Source organism: Erpetoichthys calabaricus, chromosome 10, assembly GCF_900747795.2.
Source record: "Erpetoichthys calabaricus chromosome 10, fErpCal1.3, whole genome shotgun sequence".
Lineage (NCBI taxonomy): Eukaryota > Metazoa > Chordata > Cladistia > Polypteriformes > Polypteridae > Erpetoichthys > Erpetoichthys calabaricus.
Window position 1 is genome coordinate 116,389,495 of NC_041403.2, and position 23,347 is coordinate 116,412,841.

General features: G+C 37.2%; 1 protein-coding gene across 1 annotated transcript in view; it reads right to left on the minus strand.

The window, feature by feature from the left end:
* Positions 1–23,347, minus strand: part of LOC114659335 (DNA topoisomerase 1-like) — an 85,713-nt gene that overhangs the window by 44,657 nt on the left and 17,709 nt on the right. The window contains exons 3-8 of the mRNA XM_028811766.2: positions 16,045–16,141; positions 8,422–8,566; positions 7,352–7,407; positions 6,946–7,038; positions 4,121–4,202; positions 1,872–1,960 (exon numbers count right to left, since the gene is read on the minus strand). Coding sequence (XP_028667599.1) covers positions 1,872–1,960; positions 4,121–4,202; positions 6,946–7,038; positions 7,352–7,407; positions 8,422–8,566; positions 16,045–16,141 — 562 coding nt within the window. The remainder of the gene's footprint in view (positions 1–1,871; positions 1,961–4,120; positions 4,203–6,945; positions 7,039–7,351; positions 7,408–8,421; positions 8,567–16,044; positions 16,142–23,347) is intronic.

Genomic DNA, 23,347 nt, shown 5'->3' on the forward strand with positions numbered 1-23,347 from the left:
TATATATATTATATACACACACACACACACACACACACACACACAGAATAAAACAGAACCTTCCATTACCTATGTAAGTAAGCGTTAATTGAATATTCCTTACATCCTGTTAGAACTAATGCAACAGCAAAATAAACTCAGAAAGATGAATTTGCAAATGGAATGTTAGAGGCATGCAGTTTTCTGGCCTATATTAAAATATATACAGCAATGTACTAGGCAACAGTATTCAGTATAGTAACTAAAGGAAACTTCTCACTTGTGATGTTTAAGTTTCAGGCTTACACTTATGTTTCCTGTATATTATCAATTGTTCTCTTCATTTTGGTCAGAAATGATTGTACAGTAATCCCTCCTCGATCGCGGGGGTTGCGTTCCAGAACCCCCCGCGAAAGGTGAAACTCCACGAAGTAGAAACCATATGTTTATATGGTTATTTTTATATTGTCATGCTTGGGTCACAGATTTGCACAGAAACACAGGAGGTTGTAGAGTGACAGGAACTTTATTCAAACACTGCAAACAAACATTTGTCTCTTTTTCAAAAGTTTAAACTGTGCTCCATGACAAGACAGAGATGACAGTTCTGTCTCACAATTAAAAGAATGCAAACATATCTTCCTCTTCAAAGGAGTGTGCGTCAGGAGCAGAGAATGTCAGAGAGAGAGAGAGAGAGAGAGAGAGAGAGAGAGAGAGAGAGAGAGAGAGAGAGAGAGAAAAGCAAACAATCAAAAATCAATAGGGCTGTTTGGCTTTTAAGTATGCGAAGCACCGCCGTATAAAGCAGCTGCAAGGAAGAGAGCAATGTGAAGGTAGTCTTTCAGCATTTTTTAGAGGAGCGTCCGTATCCTCTAGGCTGGTGTGCGAACAGCCCCTCTGCTCACACCCCCTCCGTCAGGAGCAGAGAATGTCAGAGCAAGAGAGAGAAAAGTAAATACTCAAAAATCAATACGTGCGGTTTGATGTTTTAAGTATGCGAAGCACCGTGCAGGAAGCATATCTTTCAGCGTTATTTGAATAACGGCCGTATCCTCTACGGGTGCGAACAGCCCCCGTGCTCACAATATATTTGAGGAGTTTTATTTAATATGTAATACGCGCTCTGGTTGGGTAGCTTCTCAGCCATCTGCCAATAGCTTCCCTTGTATGAAATCAACTGGGCAAACCAACTGAGGAAGCATGCACCAGAAATTAAAAGGTCCATTGTGCGCAGAAATCCGAGATATAGATTTAAATATGCTTTCATATAAAATCCGCGATACAGTGAAGCCGCGAAAGTCGAAGCGCGATATAGCGAGGGATTACTGTACTTTGAATTTCATGAAAATACCAAAAACAAAAGATACCTAGAATGTGTTTGTATGCATGCAACACTCGATGCTTGAACCTTTCCAGTAGCTGTATAATTTTGCAAGTATCGAAGAAATGCATCTACAAGACCAAAGGAGCTTTTTCTAACACAATGTCTATACTACTGAATTAATTGCATGGCTTTGTCTTTGAACTGTTTTATTGCATGTGCTATAGCACAAGTAATAAAATATTACAGGGGTACTACAGTGTAGAGATTAAAGAAACTGGACTCTCAATCAGAAGGTTGCAGATTCAGTTCTCAACAACTACTTGCACAACTGTGTGACCATAAACAAGCCACATAACCTGCCTATGCTTCAAGTGTAAAAAATGAATGTAAATATAAGAAACACATATCTATAAGTAGAATTTCTACTACAGAGGGATGAAAATAAAACTCAAGATGGTAGTTGTTCAGCAGTGTTTAATTTGTGGTATCTCAATACCCATTTCATTTTTACATGGTCTAGCAATCTTTCAGTATAAAAGTTACTGGTCTTCAGAAATATAAAGCTCACCATTTCCATTTTTCTTCAGATTCCTTTTTGATTTTCTTTCTGCCTTCTTTTTGTTCTCCCTTCATTTTCTTCTTTTTTGATTTAACTACCTTCAAATGTTAAAGCAACACAATGTTAAACACAAATTATAAAATTCACCTTGGTTCACTCCCCCAATAAGAAGCTTCTATCAAAATGACCATGGCTGTGCAGTAAAGACAGCTTGAAAAATTCAGCAGTACAATGTAGAAAATCTTGAAGAAAATACAACAGACACAGGATCAAACTGTCTTCCTATGTACATGTTAATACTACCAAAATACTTTAGTGCAACAATAGATCACAACTTTGTATATATTTTCTTATATATAAATAAAATATATATATAAATATAAATATATATATATATATATATATATATATATATATATATATATATATATATTAGTGCATCCGGAAAGTATTCACAGCGCATCACTTTTTCCACATTTTGTTATGTTACAGCCTTATTCCAAAATGGATTAAATTCATTTTTTTCTCAGAATTCTACACACAACACCCCATAATGACAATGTGAAAAAAGTTTACTTGAGATTTTTGCAAAGTTATTAAAAATAAAAAAATTGAGAAAGCACATGTACATAAGTATTCACAGCCTTTGCCATGAAGCTCAAAATTGAGCTCAGGTGCATCCTGTTTCCCCTGATCATCCTTGAGATGTTTCTGCAGCTTAACTGGAGTCCACCTGTGGTAAATTCAGTTGATTGGACATGATTTGGAAAGGCACACACCTGTCTATACAAGGTCCCACAGATGACAGTTCATGTCCAAGCACAAACCAAGCATGAATTCAAAGGAATTGTCTGTAGACCTCAGAGACAGGATTGTCTCGAGGCACAAATCTGGGGAACGTTACAGAAACATTTCTGCTGCTTTGAAGGTCCCAATGAGCACAGTGGCCTCCATCATCCGTAAGTGGAAGAAGTTCGAAACCACCAGGACTCTTCCTAGAGCTGGCCGGCCATCTAAACTGAACGATCAGGGGAGAAGGGCCTTAGTCAGAGAGGTGACCAAGAACCCGATGGTCACTCTGTCAGAGCTCCAGAGGTCCTCTGTGGAGAGAGAACCTTCCAGAAGGACAACCATCTCTGCAGCAATCCACCAATCAGGCCTGTATGGTAGAGTGGCCAGACGGAAGCCACTCCTTAGTAAAAGGCACATGGCAGCCCGCCTGGAGTTTGCCAAAAGGCACCTGAAGGACTCTCAAACCATGAGAAAGAAAATTCTCTGGTCTGATGAAACAAAGATTGAACTCTTTGGTGTGAATGCCAGGCATCATGTTTGGAGGAAACCAGGCACCGCTCATCACCAGGCCAATACCATCCCTACAGTGAAGCATGGTGGTGGCAGCATCATGCTGTGGGGATGTTTTTCAGCGGCAGGAACTGGGAGACTAGTCAGGATAAAGGGAAAGATGACTGCAGCAATGTACAGACACATCCTGGATGAAAACCTGCTCCAGAGCGCTCTTGACATCAGACTGGGGTGATGGTTCATCTTTCAGCAGGACAACGACCCTGAGCACACAGCCAAGATATCAAAGGAGTGGCTTCAGGACAACTCTGTGAATGTCCTTGAGTGGCCCAGCCAGAGCCCAGACTTGAATCCGATTGAACATCTCTGGAGAGATCTTAAAATGGCTGTGCACCAACGCTTCCCATCCAACCTGATGGAGCTTGAGAGGTGCTGCAAAGAGGAATGGGCGAAACTGGCCAAGGATAGGTGTGCCAAGCTTGTGGCATCATATTCAAAAAGACTTGAGGCTGAAATTGCTGCCAAAGGTGCATCGACAAAGTATTGAGCAAAGGCTGTGAATACTTATGTACATGTGATTTCTCAGTTTTTTATTTTTAATAAATGTGCAAAAACCTCAAATAAACTTTTTCACGTTGTCATTATGGGGTGTTGTGTGTAGAATTCTGAGGAAAAAAATGAATTTAATTCATTTTGGAATAAAGCTGTAACATAACAAAATGTGGAAAAAGTGATGCGCTGTGAATACTTTCCGGATGCACTGTGTGTGTGTATATATATATATATTGTGTATATATATATATATATATATACACATATATATATATATATATATATATATATATATATATATATATATATATATATATATATATATATATATATATACACATACATATATACACACACATATATACATATAATAAATTAGGTGACTAAATAAATAGAAGAACCACCTCTTCCACATCCAGCTCACGTTTCAGCTTTTTTGGTTTCTTTTCATTCTCTGTCTTGATTTTTTTAGGCTTAAACTCCAAACTGCAATAGAATAAAAACCATCAACAATTAAGTGAACATAAATTTAAATAAGCTTAAGAATGTATTGGTATTGCACATTATTTCTGAATATCACGTTGTGAAATACTTGTTTCCATTAAGATTAACTTTTAAGTAGGAAAAAAAAAAAAAAAACTCAATGAGTCAATACAAAAATGTAAATACCCTGCAAATCCTAGAAAGGTACAGAAACAGAATGCTAGCCAATATGTTAGGAGTTTAAAAATGTTAAATTGAGCAATAAAGGGTGGGGGGGAATAACTACTTTGGAGTCCTCGTGAACAAACAACAACAACGTTAAGGACAGCAACAGAATTGCATATTTAAAAAAATAAAGACTCACTCCATCCGAAATATTCAGCATTTTTAAATTCTCTTCAAATTTTATGTTTATAATTTCAATTGTTAAACAGATCTAAACCACCACCACTCAGCTTTCCTTTGATTACATAAGCCTGACAATCACTTGACTTTTTCTAAAACTATTTTAAAAGCTTGAGACCCAAAGGTGCTTTACGATGAAATAAAAATCTTTACTCCAAAGTATAACAGGTACTGCCATAAAGCTACATTAACATTAATTCAACATTTCTTCCCAAACAATCCCTCCTTATACTTCTCTCCTCACGCTTTCCCAAAACTTTCAAATTGGAAAATTGACAAAACCTAAGCTATTGTTTTCATTTAAAAAAAAAAAAGTGATGTGGGAAAGAGAGTTTTTCCTTTGAAAAGCATGAAGTGCTTTTCAGCCGCATTTTTAAAACATATGCATGGCAATAGGGGTGGGCAGTATGTCCAAAAATTAGTATTACAATATAATTAAAAACTATCAAGATTGCGATATAAATCGTGATGTAACCCATGGATATATACTTTTCAGACTGAATCCAGTTTAGGTGCTTTTTTTAGCCAAATCTTGTATATTAACAGTGAGTAGTTCTACTGTGATATTGCTTTCGTAAGGACCATTTTAAAATCAGTAAATGTAATAATAATACATTTTATTCATACAGCACCTTTCCCATGCTCAAAGCGCTTCACAGATTTTCTGAATGAACAACAGGGAAGAAGCAGAAAAAGAAAAATATCAAATACACAACACTGGAGACAAAATAAGCAGAAAACACTAAATAAAGATAAACACAGGAAACAACTCTGAAATTGAGAACAAACAGTAAACCACAATAAAAAATAAATTCCAGTTTACCTTTCTATTCAGGTATTTCTTGAAGGGTGGGTCAGAATAAATAAAACCCTTCCTTAAACAAATGAGTTTTAAGTTGTCTCTTAAAAGAAAGATTTGAGTCAGCTTATCTAATTTATATTCAGAATATCTTCATTGTGCAAATTAAAAAATAAGAACTGAATTAAGAAAAAAAAAATTGCACATACCATCAAAAACACAAAGAATCTTTTGAAAATGGGTAAAGTATAGGCTATGCAGCAAAAAAATAAGACTGACATAAAAAATATTCAAAGAGCTATTCTTCTCAATTGCCAACTCAAATGGTTCCCCACTGAACCAAAACAAGCAAACCTAACTAGACAGTAATCTTTCTTCTTGTTCAATTTGATACAGTATAAAGACAAACCAATGAAAATTTAGATCTCCATTGACTGAATACAGCCTTAGCAGACACCAAGCTTTACAAAACAGCCAACTAAAGAAATCTTTTATACTTTTCACTTGACTGATTTTCAAAACCCTCTTTTTACAGAAACTGATGTTGTTTGACAATTTTTAATAGTGAAGAAACATTTGTAGGAAACAAAACATCTCTCATTCCATTGCTTTTTAATGTTGAAGGTATACAGCATTTCAACATACATGGCTCAGAAATGTAGAACATAATGCTTATTGTTGCATACATATTACTTTTTTTCAATACTTAAGTTGTATTCTACTTTCAATATACTGTACAGTTTTTTTTGGGGGGGGGGGGGGGTATTTGTGCTGCTCCGTTTCCCTAGGAGCCCCAAGTATGTGATTAATCCAGGGCTACTTAATTACCATTATTATCAGTGTTTGAAGACGAACAAATAACCATACTCAGTTTTCTCTGGATCTTCAGTGATCACAGAAGTCTGGGAATGGTCCTCTTCAATGTCCAAAGACACAATCAAATCTAATAATTTCAGTGAGTGAAAAGGGGAGATGTGGTTGTGCATTATGAATAATTAGTGTAGGGTGTGTCAGAAGGTAAAACTGCCCAAGCCCCACCATGCACTGTCTCTTCTGCAACAAGTAACAAATGTGGTTCCTTGATGTCTTCAACTGTGGTAACAATGATATACAAACTTTTTTTTTTTTTGGTTACACCAGTGTCTCATTCCTACCATTATACTGCACAACATTACATGGGGAATTCTAGAGATAAAAATAAAAACAAATATGAAGTTCTTTAAAATGCTATGGGAATGGTTTATTTCAAAGTATAACCAAGGTCAATCACTTTCAAAAATAGCAGCCTGCTGGTATTACAGAAGTGTCAAGTCCAATTCCTTTTAGACCTATAGTAAGCCAACAAATTCAGAAAGGTTAGGAATTCTGTGTGTAATCAACCTTCTGTTACATGTCTATCTTGGATTCTTTCAGCTGTGAAAGATGACCAAAAAAAGCATAATTGGAAAGGTGAAAATGAATATCCAGATAGAATTTCAGAAAACAAAAAATACTAGCACCATAACCAAAAGGTGCTCACACATAGCTCAAAAAATTACGTACCCGTCTTCTTCTCGCTCTCTCTTTAATGACTTCTCGTGTTTTGGAGAAAGGCAGTAACCATCAGTATCTGGGTCAGCTTTGATTCGAACAGGACTAAAATAAAACAGTTAAGTTTGCTCAGCACATATTAAAGGTATTTAGCACAATATGAAGAGCATGCTTAGGTTTTGCCAGCGCTTGAACACAAGACCTTTCATACTATTGCTGGCCTCTAAAAAATACAGAAAATATCTTACGAGTGCCAAATTAGCCATTTAGTATTTATTGAACACTTCCTCTCCTCAAACTGCATGAACAATAAACCTTTGTTTCATTTGTAAAACGTTACCAATTTATAGGGGGGGAGTGGGGTTTGGTTAGGTGGGCTCCTAATCGTAATTCAACAAATCAAAAACAGGTTTCCTACCTTGGAAAACCATTTTCTTTTTCCTTCTTTATCTTAACATCACCACAGGACTTAATCTAAAGGAAAGAAAAGAATTACCTTAAAAAAATAATAATAAAATGAGATACAATGTAAAATGAATGATAATTCATAAGAATACAGAGGTAATGGCTCCCTGAGGCAGCATGTTGAAACAAAAGTTACAGCAAAACAAACTACGATGATAGTTTAATCAAAAAATTACAACCGAATTTTTATACATTTACTGAAGAAACGGCAGTTGCCCCATTAACAAGACACTATGCTTAATTTTACATAAAAACCTATTCTGATGTGTTCCTAAGATTGTGTATTTCATTTACTTTCATTCCGCTGCAACTTCTGGGGGTGTTTTTAAAAAAAAAAAAAAAAAAAAAAAATCTAACTTCAAAAATATTAGTTTCCTAGTTTTTACAAAGATCTGTGTGCTCACCCCATAATTAACAGTGTCATTTTAGAACACAAATAAAATATTCACTCATTTTATACAGATGCTATAACTTGAAATCATTTGTCAAGAACATACCTGGATTGAATTCCCCCCCACACTGTTCAAAGAACCAAAATGGAGAAGACATGATATATGAGGAGATAAAAGATGTCCAGTGATCCCCAATGAAAAAGGTGTAGCCCTACTGCATACTACTGACAGAAGGAAACATATGGACCATTAAAAATAACTAGCTCTTCAAGTATGAACAGGTTTCAGGAGGCAGGTACTTCATACAGACAGAAAATTGTGGGGTGGAAGGGGGTGAGTGGTTGATAACTAAAGTAAATGACTTGTCACTTTATAAATGTGGATGATGCTCCACAATCAGTTAACGAACATATACTGCAACAGACTTATATTTTGAGTTACCAAATTTCTCAGTTTGCGTCTGATAACACTGGAGCAGTAAGGCTTTTAGAGAGTTAAGTAAGCCAGCAAATGAATCTAACACAAATGAAAGAAGAACCATGCAGTACTATTTCTGCACTTGAAAGAATTAAAAAAAAAAAAAATTAACCAAAGCATACAGTACTGAATGACAAATTCCTCCAACATGTACCTTTTCCTCTTTACGTTTCTCCTTTTCCCGATGTCCCTCTTTGTCCCGATGTTTGTCCTTGAGTTTTTCTGAACTACCATCTTTATGTTTGGCTTTATCTTTTTCTCTGTCTTTATGCTTTTTTTCTGAGAAATCCCTGTGTTCACTAGGAGGAAAGGGCAAAATAAATAAATAAAATTATACATACATACAGACACTGTATTATTACAGTAACCAATCAACTAGGTTTCTAAAGCACAATTTCAACCCCCAGGTTAAAAATCATTAGTGAATCAATCATTTTTATCAGTTGGATAGTCTCAACCAAACAAATGAGTGTGCTACCTTATTGACAGTTACTCAAATGGTACATATCCTTGCAGAAAGGGTTATATATACACTTCTGTGTTTAGATTAATATTAAATAACTTCTAAATATCCTAATAATGTCCACATTTACTCCATTTAAAAAAAAGGGAGGGGGGCAGAAAAGCAAATGGCAAACTGAAATGAAGCAAGTCAGTAAGTGAATCGTTTCCAAGCAAAACCTCAAACAAAGCATGTCTCAACAAATAAGCAGTGATGATACTCCCCCCCCCGAGCTTGTCCCCTGTGTATGTATGAAGGTGAGGAAAACACTGGTTGTTACTTTAGGAGGTGTGTGTAGACATGTGGAGGTTTGGAGTTTATAGACCCATCTATGAATCAGGTGGCTGTATCACCCTTTATTGGGGGGGGGGGGGGGGTGAGAATGTTGGGGCTCTCTCGGAATAGTGAGAGGTTTGGGATATAATTCACTGACAATCAGGTCAGCGACTTATTAACAGCATGCACCACCTTTAACCTCTTCATAGTGAAAACAAGACTGCACTTCAGTGCAAGATAAATGAAGTAGTACAATGAAAGAACAAACTGAAAAAAGTATTTTTACTTAACTGAGAGGAAGAACACCCGATAGATTTTTAAAAAGCAAGTACCAAAAGGTAGTAACGCCCAACTACAGCACAAAACTGTAAAGAGTGTAAAATAAAACAGCAGTAAAAGTAATAAAACTGTGCACATAGTTTCAAAGCTTCTACATTAAATTAGTATACCATACAGAACTGATAGCAAGATCTCTAACATTTTAAACAGTAATACTTAGAAGTAAAAAGGAAGGGCAGAATTGCTAGTTCAGTACTTCTACTGCAACAAGCGGTGTTACTTGGCTTCACGCAGGAAATTTCATAAGATAATGGGAGTGAGTTACAATGCTGTCAGTTAAGCGGGTACATCATAAGTATGCAATATTTGGACTTTTTTTTTTTTAAAAAAAACACCCTGGAGTTGTGGATTCAAATCTTGCTACGGACATTGTGTGACCATGAGCAAATTACTTCATCTGCATATGCTCCAACTGGAAAACAAAAGAAATTTAAATCAATGGTATCTCAAATGTTGCAAGTTCGCCTTGCATAAAACACATCAGTCAAATAATAAGTAGTAATAATAAATATTGGGTCACTGGAGCTGCTTACACTTGTCCACAATTCTCCATGAATAAAACTTTCCAGAATTTGATAAATTCCTGCCTTTTCCTAGTGACATGGTTTTTGTTGAAGGTCCTTGCAAAACACTGCTTTACAGGAAATTATATTCATTTGAACTGAAACAGGTAATCAGCTATGTTCCCTCAAGTGTTGTGTTGCAAGATAAGCAGTTAACTGAACCAATAAATATAACTAGCCGACGCCCGCTATAGCATACGGCAGTGTAAGAATAGGAACGGAAAACAGTGAGAAAGGAATTCAGAAATCAAGAAGAAAAATACTTCTTGAAAGACGCAGCGTACATGTAGAATTTCCGGCCAAGCAGGATTACATGTGAAAGTGACAAATAAATCAGGCTTTCCGAATTTACGTACTATGGCCATAGCATCCCGATAGTTTTGTTGCATGTATCTTGGACTTCCTGGAAATGTGAACGGTAATATGATCATTTTGCCTACACGTACGTTATTTTCAGTGTTTGCTTGCAGTGCGTCTAATAGTTCCACGCGCAGATCTTGTTGATGTAATCAGATAGAGGGCGCACGTCTCAACTATTTTAACATACGCATCTACGACGTACTGTTGGAATAGTTTGCCGCTGGAGTGCAGAATACTAAATGCATTCCTCATTGCTAATCTGTACATGTAAAATTGGCATTGAGTAAGCCTTATTCGCTTGGCGGTTCTTTTATCAGGAACATGTTGTAAATCTTTGTGCCAGCCAATGTCTCCGTAAGGGAATAAATGTGGGTAAACCATAGGATCGCAATTCATATTAAGCGTGGAAATCTGTTTACAGGAGTTGCCTATGGGATAGATGCAAATGTCCCTTTCAGCAGGCATTTCACCATCTTCTCCGACGAAAATCACTGCAACATCGGTGTGACATGTTGGGGCATTGTATCGTCTTAAATCCTGCCTAGGGTTTCCTTTGAAAACCATTCGTACAGATGCTGTTGGATTGGACTAAGCGATTTCATGCATGTGTTTGTATGATTTAGCGAAGGGGTTGATGGTTCTGAGCATGGAATCTAGCTGGAGAAGTACATTTTCACTGCATGCAGAGTTTGCTTTATTTTGTAAGCGTACTTCAGTAGCTTGCGCTGTGTCAAAAACATACAACTGTCCACATCCTGGAGAGATAGAAGTGTTCGCGTATAGTGGAGAGATTTGGTGATAAATTTGCCTGTGTATTTTAAAACAGTATGGTCCGTGGCCAGGAAGTTGAGTTATCTGTGCACCCATGGAAGCAAACGCTAGAGAAGAGTTGTATTCTCAAATGTGTTCACGATAATTTTTAGCTTCTGATGTTTGCTGTGTAAGAAGCTGTTGTAAAGACACAGGTGGCTCCCGTAAAGGTGGTAAAGCTACTTTACCGTTGTGACAGCACCTCGAGTACTTGTTGGATGTATTAAGCTCAGCAGGCCAGTATAGTGCATGACATGGAAGAGGATGAATAGGAATCGTGAAATGCCATGTCGGTGGGACCGGTTTTGAAGTGGAAGCAGGACGAACCAGAAGAGAAATATATTTAAGAGATTTTGATAGCCAAGGCTTTTGCTGCACCTTATAATATAGGAGTCCTGTGTGAGTCCAGTATTCAAGAATCAGACCCAAATCCAAATCTGTTAACCCACACCCGAACTGCAGCCTGCAGATACAAGTTAATTGAAAAAGCAACTGAATTTGGCAATCAGATTTAAAAAACCATGACCCGAATCACAACCACAAATATTCATGATTAAGTAGTACTGATGCTCAACACCAGACATTTGTACATTGGTTTTTTATTTAGATACAATGCAGCAGACACTGCCAAGTTAACCATTAGACTGCTTTCTGTACATCAGGTAGCATGTTAACACAAAACTTCTTCAGAGTTCTGTACATGTTACATGCTAGAAACTGTCATTTTAAAACTGCTTAGTAATGCACTTCTGGGGGGAAAAGCATGCATAACAACATTCCCAATCTCCTAAGCTTTTAGCAGCAACAAGGCCTGTTAAGATAGCAGATTTAACAAGGTTGCAGAAATAACAGCTTCACGCCTAATGTGCACTCCTGAAATAAAGGATAAAGTACCACTTCCAGCTAGCGGAAATAGATTTCTATCAATTTTTGGGCTATGTTCTGTACCTAAAACCTGCATGCGAAATATGATTGACCCAAGAGAAAGCGTACTCAAGTTATCGTGTTTACACACACACACACACACACACACACACACACACACACACACACAGGCATACAGTAATCCCTCCTCCATCGCGGGGGTTGCGTTCCAGAGCCACCCGCGAAATAAGAAAATCCGCGAAGTAGGAACCATATGTTTATATGGTTATTTTTATATTGTCATGCTTGGGTCACAGATTTGCGCAGAAACACAGGAGGTTGTAGAGAGACAGGAACGTTATTCAAACACTGCAAACAAACATTTGTCTCTTTTTCAAAAGTTTAAACTGTGCTCCATGACAAGACAGAGATGACAGTTCTGTCTCACAATTAAAAGAATGCAAACATATCTTCCTCTTCAAAGGAGTGTGTGTCAGGAGCACAGAATGTCACATAGATAGAGAAAACAATCTCTAGCAAACAAATCAATAGGGCTGTTTGGCTTTTAATCACAAAGCTGTTGAAGGCGGCAGCTCACACCCCCTCCGTCAGGAGCAGGGAGAGAGAGAGATAGAGAGAGACATAGTTTGTTTTTCAGTCAAAAATCAATACGTGCCCTTCGAGCTTTTAAGTATGCGAAGCACCGTGCAGCATGTCGTTTCAGGAAGCAGCTGCACAAAAGATAGCAACGTGAAGATAATCTTTCAGCATTTTTAGACGAGCTGTCGTATCGTCTAGGTGTGCGAACAGCCCCCCTGCTCAATCCCCATACGTCAGGATCAGAGAAAGTCAGCGCAAGAGAGAGAGAAAAGTAAGCAATCTAGCTTCTCAGCCATCTGCCAATAGCGTCCCTTGTATGAAATCAACTGGGCAAACCAACTGAGGAAGCATGTACCAGAAATTAAAAGACCCATTGTCCGCAGAAATCTGCGAACCAGCAAAAAATCCGCGATATATATTTAAATATGCTTACATATAAAATCCGCGATGGAGTGAAGCCGCGAAAGGCGAAGCGCGATATAGCGAGGGATCACTGTAATTCCAAAAATGGTATTTTCAGACTCAGGGAGGTCTAAAATGTCACGATTCATCAAAATCTCGAAATGGAATTTTTGGAGGATTCCAATGCTTTCCCTGTACTTCATATACGAGAAAGTCAGAGTTTTAAAATGTTGAGATTCATCAAAATCTCGACATCAAATTATTGGACAATTACAATACTTTCACTATACTTTGTACACAAGAAAGTAAAAATGGGATTAACTGCAGCTAATAGCATTCTTAGATCTGTACTTCATCTGATAAAGATGCAAATCAGAGTTTGCATGGTTTCCTTGTTAAATTACAATGGCAGCAAAATATGCATCTTGATGTTGGGTTCACAATACAGCTAACCATCATGGGATTTATGTATTGTTATACTGCTACATGATTCATACTAAAACTTGCATGCATTAATGTGGCAGTGAGGGCACAGAATTCCTATAACACCTGCAGTAGACAACATTATAGTAGAGTTTGCAAGACATTCTTTTTGTTTACCATCTTCCGTAAATAGTAGCTCTCATTGAGCTGTGCCTTGTCAGGGTGCTTCACAATACCAACACTGAAGCAAGTAACTTAGGTCTGAGAAGAAACTTTAATATTTCAGTGATTTACCACACTCCAGGAAAAATTACTTCAGTTTCAAGGACCACAAATTAATTCATACTGTAGGAGATGGCTGTTGCAGTTAGTCTTCTTTGGTTATGTGACAAAATGAGGTATACCTCAGAATTATAACTTTCGTAGACACCACTAACTTGGAACAGTGCAACAAGTTTTGGAAAAAAAGAATTCAGCTTTAAGTAATTAGGTATATTGTTTATTGTATCAATGTTGAAGAATTTACAATGAGAAAAATGCATTGATAAAAAAGTGCCTTACTTGTACCCAGAATGCTTAACATTATAAAGAAACTAGCTACAAAGAAAACAAACTTAATCAGAAGCTTATTATTTACAGATTATAAATACCTCAACATCACAAACATCCAAAGATGTGAACTAAAATTACACAAAAATGTAGGTCCCCAAATAAATAGTTTATCACAAAAGCAGTGCTAGGAGACCAGTAAAACTGAAGTGCTGGCCCCTTTTCACTTGTGTGCGATTCACTAAATTCACAAAAATAAAATATGAAGAGCTGCTCTCTCACCAAAAATAGCCAAGATTACTTTCCTAGAGCAGTTTACTGATGCAACACTTTCACAAAGCAAAAATTTGCCTACAAAATACGTTTTACAGGCTCAGTTATCTTTGATCAAAAGAAAGTTAGCCATTCTGTTATGAATATTTGAGGCTCTGCAGTTGGAGTAATGAACAAATAAATACTGCAAAAACTCCACACATGCAGATTTACATTGGCCACATTATTTAAATCAATATAACATTATACACACAAAAAAAAAAGTTACTTCAAATTTTAAAAAAATCCATTCCCCACTTTGTACTCTTCTCAGATAAATGTTCCAAGAAAACCTTTCAAATGGGTAGGTTTTATGGAAAATAAAGTTCAAAACTACAAACATGCTACAGACATAAAAGAAAAACAGCCAAAGAAACATTTATGCAGTCTTATAAAAATGAAGTGGGTCACATACTAAAGTAGAATTGCTTAGCAATGGTAAACAGCATAACCAGAGAAACTATTTTTTGAATAGTCTGAATGACAAGAATACTGTAAAGAGTAACACAGATCATCTGCACAATAAATGTTGACATGGTCCTTTTTATTAAAAAAAAAAACACTTTACCAATAAAGTAGATTAGCACCTCCGAGTCTTCAGAATTTACAAAGCCCCTAGTGTTGTAATCATCTTATAAATGTAAGGTACATAATTGAAAATTCAATTCTTAAGGAAAATAAAATATTTGCAATAAAAACTAAAAATACAGAGAAAAGGCTTCCACCACACAAGGTAAAGAAAGGGAAGCGGTCTTCAGTAATCTACAGGGAGGTTCACTCAAAAGAGGCCCTGAATATTCTGTAATAGCTCTCGCTAGGACGAAGCAATCTGAACGAAACAATGTGCTCCTCAGTACAAGGAGCTTCAAGCACTGCGTCGGAGCAATGAGGTAGGTGCCAGACAGCCGTCGCGATGTTTAACCTCCATTTGCAACTTCTGGGTGCACACCACCCATACCCCTTCACTCAGTCACTTGACTTCTCATCAGGATGGTGGTGTACTGTACTGAGCAGCATGTCTTCATGGTACAAACCTATTGGGTCACCAATTTGTTTAAGCAATGTCAGAATCAACCGATGATCGCAAGTTAACAGAAGGTTACTTTCAGCAAGTTGGAGCAACGTGTCACACATCGGCAAGGGGCACAGCAGAAATTGGGAGTCCTTCGGCAACACGGTAATTTCAAAGCAGCTTTGGCCACTATCGCTGAATCGGACACCACCAACCTTCTTCCTTTGGGGTATGCTCAAAGGAAAAGTGCATCAGAACAAGCCTTGCACTGTGGAAGATTTAAAAACATCCAACATGAAATTGCTGCTACTGCCTCCCACAAGACGCTTGCCGATATGTTGACGAGCATGGAGCACTGCATCAAAATGTGTCTGGCAGAAAACAAACCACTTCCAGCATCGCATGTAATGCAATCGATTACACATACATTAAGGTATATATAGTGTATTTTTTTGGTTCAGATTGCTTCATCCTAATGGGAGTTGCAACCGAATATTTGGGGCCTCTTTCGAGTCAATCTCCCTGTACAACCAGGTCCTGAAAAAAGTGTTTTTTATTCAAATATCCTGAGTGTTTTGAAGAGAGGACTTGTAGACTGAGGAGATCCTATTGAAGCTGCACTGGATTTTCACCCCTACCACCATAAAACTCATAAAAACAGGTATTCCCAGTTTTAACAACAGTTTAATCCATTCCTTGAGTTGAGTTTTATGGTGAAAACTGTGCTATTTTTATCAATATGGCTAAGCATGATGATTACTCTACCTGTTACTGTGCTTGGATTTTTCTCTTTCCTTGTCTTTCTTGTGATCTTTATGTTTGTGTTCTTTGTCCTTATGCTTCTCTTTCACTTTGTGTGAATCTGAAACAAACATACAGAGAACAAAATACCACAATTAAGCAGATTATGTATTGAAGATCTTCCCTACAACATTAAACATTAATTGGAAAAGTGACACCCACTTCAAAGTAGACCATTTAATGCATCTAATATTAAAAACTTTAACCATAAAGAAATCTTGTGCAGTCGAAATATTTTCTATGACACTATGCTTGCTTTCTGCTAAATATCCAAACATGTATTTTTCCTAAAATTCAATATGTATACAAAAAAATCTTTAATGCAGATTACCATGCTTATAATTTGTTCTATACCAGAGGTTCTCAAAGTCAGTCGTGGCAGCCCACTGTGGCTTCAGGTTTTTGCTTCAACCACATTCCTAATCAGTGACAACAACTGATAATACTAATCGCATTTAATTTGCTGGTATTTTTTTTTCTTCTTATTCTACATTCAGAAAAGCACAGCAGCATCATTTGTACATTTATAAGGACATTTCGAAGAAATATGTTTTTGCTAGATTTAAAACCTCAACTCTTTTGTAAATTTCATTATATTTTGCTCTTCCTCTGTGCAGATTGCTCCCCTCATTGCATCTTAATTAAAAAACGAGCAGAGCAGACAATAAGGCAAACACTGAATCATGAAAGGCTGCAACTACTTTAGCATCAGACCCACCAATTAGTAAATAATGAATTAGATCACCTAAATACGTAGAATGAAAATAAGATGAAAATGTTAAAAAGAAAAAATGTTATTCCCATATAACTGCTTAGTGCATTTTAATGTTTTTTTAAACCAAACTCAGTTTTCTAATTTCTATATATTATTCCCAAAACACATAATCTGGGAAATAGTTCCCTTAATTAGCCCAGGACTCCAATTAAAAACAGAAGCTGGTTGGAACAAAAACCTGCAGCAATAGTGGGTCCCAGGACTGAGTTTGAAAACCCCTGTTCTAAAAACTGTCCTAAACTTAACCACTTAAAAAGTCTTGCACTGTAAAACAAGTGGAAGCTTTGTCATATGTACTGTTACGTCTGGTTTCTCTCAAAGCTTTAGCTTAACCTTCTGAAAATGTTATAAGTGCATGATAAATACATACATACAGTACATAGAGAAACTACATACTGTGTACACACACAGAACAAGTTTTACACTCATTCTGTAAAACGTAGATGCTGTCAAAAATGAAGATTCTAAACACTAATAAATATGACAAACTCAATTTTCCAAGGCACACTGCTATGCAGTTTTTTGTGGGGGGAAATAGAAGTTTCTTCCAAACACCCTGGAGAATTTGCTCCAGTTCTTCTGCAGACTTGGGCTCTCTCACTGCTTCGGTTTCTGCAGGTAATACGAGACTGCTTTGATGTTAAGTTCAGGGCTCTGTGGAGGCCATACTATGGTTTCCAGAACTCAATTTTCTTTATGATAGGAGAAAGATCTTTATGACTAGGGCCCACGATTTACCGTGGCCCGCAGAATTTAACGCCACGCCGCAGAATTTATGGTTTTGCGGCGGTAAAACACCACGCTGCAGAAAATACCAAATCTGAATGAAATCTCACCATTTGAGGCATATTGATATTAGTATGATTAGTTTTGTTTACTTCTTTTAAGCTCTTTCTTTAGCCTATTGCATCATCTCAGTGATAAACTTAACGAGCTGAGCGCTGAACTTGAATTTGTATCTGTTCACTGCCAGACAATTATGAACACGGACTTCTTTTAAGGCACAGTCATTCATGGCTGTCGATGTCTACAACAAAGTGTCCGACTTACTGTCTTGCCTGAAATCGTCCGGATTTCCAATTGCAACCAGCAGCTGTGAAGATGCAAAGCACAATGCTGCTGCTAAACTTGAATATTTTGTGGGAACCAAACAGCCGGCAATAGACCTATTCAGATCTGTGAGAATATTTGATCCACGACAGCTACCACTCTTATCGAAGAATTTTGCTGATCATGCACAATCAGTGCCAACAATGATGGTTGCAGCAGATGAATGGCAAGCTTATCTGGACATATCAGCTGGAGTTACTTCACGAGATGCTATCACTGCTTTTTGGTGTGCCCTACAGGACAGACTGCCTTGCTTAGCAGCTCTTGCTAAAGTTTACATTGCGTTGCCGATCTCTTCTGTTGATGTGGAACGTTCGTTCTCAAAATATGCATCGGTGTTTTCACCACTGCGATGTTCTCCGTCACAAGAAAACCTACGAGCTTACAGTGCCATTTTCTTCAACAATAAACAAACAATAACTTTAGAAACATTATTCGATAGTTTGTTGAGAATAATATTATGCCTACATATGTTTCAGTATCATTTGCCTAAAGCAAATCTGTGGATTAAAATGTGCGGATGTGAACGCTTTGATATACCTATTTGATTAGGTATTACGAATTATGATTATTAAGAATAAGAAAAATTGCATTTATTTTTATTATGGAGTTCTGGTACTGCATTTGCCACGCCGCGGTACGCCGTGGAATTTACAAATTCTTGCCGCGGTAAATCGTGGGCCCTATTTATGACCATGGCCATGTGCTTGGGGTCATTGGGATAATGGCTGATACCTTTCTGCTTGATATTATGGGGATGGATAAGAATTAGATTATACTCCGCACTGAGGATTCCATTCCAGACTGAGACCTCTATTTACAGCCCTCCACTTTTGGCTTCAGACACTCCTCCATGCAAAGCTGTCTGCTTCATTAGAGGGCAATTTTGACTTGGAAAACCAGAGCAATTCCTGTCACATCCCATGTGTTTATATGTGTAGACAAAGCTCTTGGCTTTGTTTCACCTTTAGAGCAATGACATTTTAGCAGCAACTCTTCCATGAAGCCCACTTCTGTCAAGATTTCTCTAGATTGTGGAGGGTTTTACTTGGGCTCCCATGGTTTTACCAAGTTCAGAGCTGACAGAATTTCAAAGGAATACCACTTTTCATGATTCTCATTTGCTGCACTTGTGTTTCAAAAGCTGACCACTATTTCTCTTCCTCAAACGTGCCCATTTACTCGTCGTTCTTCAGTGGCTTTTGTAGAGCCCATTTTGAAACTGTTTGGGAGAGTTCTCGACAATGCAGGATAACCAACCACCTTGTGTCTTGTTGGTATGGCTCACTCTTGCTATGGTGTCAGAACTGATGACTTGAAAGCTAAATGGTTTTATCTGTCAAAATCTCACTTATTATGAATGTCTTTGATTGCCTACTTTAATTCTTTCAACACCAGTTTGGTCTAACTCTTCATAAGTTCATTCATCATTAGCACCCATTTGTTACCTTAGTTTAATCATGAACTGGTCTACAAAGCTACGAAGTAATTACATTTTTAAACCAAAACACAGAAGTGTTTTGGGGGAGGCAGCTTGAAGGATGAGGTCTCCAGGACTCTACACAAATCCAAATCTTATTATGGGATATATCATCTACTGTTAAATTCTGCTCTGTACTTCTAAAATGTGTATTTTTTATTTCTTACTATATTGAGGAATTGTTCTGTTCTGTGTACTGCATTGTATTGTATTGACCCCATTATTTTGACACCCACTGCACGCCCAACCTACCTGGAAAGGGGTCTCTCTTTGAACTGCCTTTCCCAAGGTTTCTTCAATTTTTTTCCCTACAAGGTTTTTTTTGGGAGTTTTTTCTTGTCTTCTTAGAGAGTCAAGGCTGGGGGGCTGTCAAGAGGCAGGGCCTGTTAAAGCCCATTGCGGCACTTCCTGTGTGATTTTGGGCTATACAAAAATAAACTGTATTGTATTGTAACATTTCATTATTTGAAAAATTATTTGGAAATCTGAAATGTGCTCTTTTCTGCCGACACCTTAGTGCAGAAGCCAGAAAAATAAACATTTTCATAAAAAAATAAATAAATAAAAAAAAAGCTAGAGTTGAAGATTTTAGCACAGGACATATTTATGTGCATTAAAAAAGTTTTACCACACACTAATTTTCTCATGTTATTTTACAGATGTGTTTTAGCACATCACTTCCAGGTCGATTAAGCTTGTATCTATTTGCATATTTGAAAGCTAACTTGTATCATCTTTAATATTGACAGGCTTCAGTTTCTGAAATACACCCCTTCACAATACAATTTGGGAAAGATTCTTCTATCCCAATGTATGCTCCTGGACTGAACATTGTGTTAAACTGGTGACACTAGTTTGGGCACTGCAAAAATGCATCTATTACTAATTTACTCTTATGTGGCAAGACCTTAAAAAATGCTTTTTTTGGTTTTAATGACAAAGCACACTGAAGAGATTACTCATCTGTGCACAGTTGTAAACCACATGGTTCATAGCTGCTTGCTTCCAAAAGTGAAATAAGCACTGCCCTCTAACTGGGGTGAAGAAGCAGTACAGAGTTGTTTCATGGGATTTGGTGGTGGAAGAATCGGACAGCACAGTGATGTCCACGATTTAAAAGAAGTGAAATAAATAAGGAAATGGTATTTTTTTTTAATGGGGTTATAAAAAGTGCCAAAAGTCACAGAGGCCTTATGTCAAAGTCTAAAAATGATCAGAATCAAAGATGACTAACTTGGGAAAAGCTGTGCAAGCACATTTGGGACACTTAATAAACCATATATTCATGATAGAATTTGTTCGGCATCAAACTATGCGGTGTAAAGCACTGAATTACAAGAGCAATGATGATGTTTTTCTAAAACCTGAAAACAGATATGGTGAAGTACTCAAATAGTAAAGTAAAAAGATCAACAAGACGATTGAAGATGACAAATTGTGAAAGACACACTAGGGCAGTATGAAAACAAAAACAGTATTTGAGTAGTGAGCATAACTAGGGTGTTGTACCGTGTTAGCCATTATGAATGTAGAGAAAAGCCAAGCAAAATGACACCTTTTATTGGAGCAGACAAACTCCATTAACAATGACACTATCTGACAGTAGTTAAAATTGGGACTCCAGGTGCATTTGGAAAAGAATTAATGAATGAAAATTCTTAACACAATTAAATGACCTAACTTATGATACATTTATATAATAAAAATAAAAAAAACATACAGAAGTTAGAAACTGGGGTGCACAGTTTTATAGAGGCTAGTAATTGGGAGGGGGAAAAAAATTCTGCTAAAAATAACTGACACATTTTTTTCTATTTAATGTAAAGTATATATAGAAGTGGGCAGCGCAGTGGAGAAGTGATTAGAAGATCTGACATCTTGAGTTCAAATCTCCCACCAAGACACTGGAGAGGAACCTGCATGTTCACGCTGTGTCTGTAAAGTTCTCCTGGCACTCCAGCTCATCCCTTCACCTGCCCAGGGTAGAGTCCTGCACTGGATCCATTATTCCAATATTTTCAAAAAATGTGATGAATGGGATTCTTGTAAGTTTGAGTGCAGTGCAACATTTGAAAATATAACTGGGTGAAGGGAAAAAAAAAACAAAAAAAACCACACAACACACTGTCCTTTTATGTTAAGTGTTGCAGATCTTCCCTTTCCTCAGACACCACACCAAGAAGTATTAGTCACTGCTGGTAGCTATGCAAGACTAAACAATGTCAAGAGTTTGGGGAGAGAGAAAAAAAAATCTCAGAGGTCAAGACGTCAAAATAAGGTAATAAATACCAAATTATTGATAATACTTTGAGTTAAGAAATCCCATGCATCACAGGGTTTAAAGCTTGCAGACATTGCACAACACTGGTTATGATTCCATCTTGTGGAACTATTAAGAACGTGATGCATCTTCACTTCTTATGTTAACCTAGAGCATGCACTTAACAAGGTGAGGGAGTAAGAAAAAAAAAACCCTCCTGCAGGGATAGAAATGCCCAATGTTAAGTAACATTTGGTAGGTTAATGAGGGAGAACTTAGAAAGAGAGAGATATCAGACTCTGTACAAAACAACAATAGTGGGGGATATTGGGAGGGCACAAGATTGTGGAAGCAAAACTCAGTATTAAAATAAACACCCCTTTAAATAAGCAGTCCATTCCATGGCATGACTTAGGCCTGAAACTAAGATTACTTATCCATTAACTTCAGCTTTGAGTGACAAGCTTTAAGGAGCCAAGAATGTTAATTTATAAACTTGAAAATTTAAAGAAGACTGTTTATGGTCTTCTGTATATGAATAGTTCACGTAAAAGACTTGCCAGAGGTAGAGTATTATTGGGAAGGGTGAAGCATACATTTCTGAGGTACAACATTCATGGATATTGGTAAGTGACCTCCACTGCCATAATGCTTACCATTCTACAAGGTAGCTGACAAACATTTGCTGTGCAACTTTAAATAGGTTGCATCTGTTTTAAGGCAATCATTTTCAAGGAAAACAAACTTACAATAAAAACTATACTGATTCGTACTCACTTTTAATAATCCAAATTATGGTCCTTAAAATCAACAGACTGCTTAAAGTTATGGAAGCAATCTTTATTTAAGGCATTAATGCAGTTTTACCACTGCCAAGACAGATCATACAGTTCGTGAAAATGTGTAGAGAAGCCAGCTGTTCAAGAGCAATCAGGCTGACTACGGAAAAAGGAAAGGAACAAGGACCAGCAAAAGATGCATTATCTCTAGGAATAATGATAACTGGAGCTTGGTTTGATTTTTTTTTCTGCCAACTGATTGCTTTCTCAATTTAACACATGAAACAAAGTTTCTAACACAAGACAACCTATATACCAGTCCAATGGGCTACGAAATTGTGTCATGAGATGACGTCTCTCAAAGCTGACCTATAATCAGTTCAGCCTACAACATCAATGAAAATCATGTACACAATGATGATGGCAGAGTAGTCCAAATTGATTATATGACTTAAAATGTGCACAGCAATAAAGAAAGCTAACGATCACCTTTCTGCTTCACAATACCACTCACACTGTACGGGCTGCCAAGACTAATCTGCAAGTCTATAGATTTAAAAAGATGTCACACCCATCTGATTCTGCAGGCCTCACCCCATGCCATTCGTTTCCCAACCTGAAGCACTACTTTCAAGGAACATGCCATGCCAGGACAGTTGTTGCACAAGCAAGACAAAAATGTTGTGTTTGACACAGGAAACATTTACAAGTGCTATGAATGTTAGCATTTTGTTTTATCCAAGCTTCTCATTAAAAAAAAAAAAAAAATCCGGCACAAACAATTTTATCATCCATCACATATACAGCTGTTGTATCAAATGTAAATTCGTACAAAAAGATAAAGGCTCCATTTACCAGAAGTA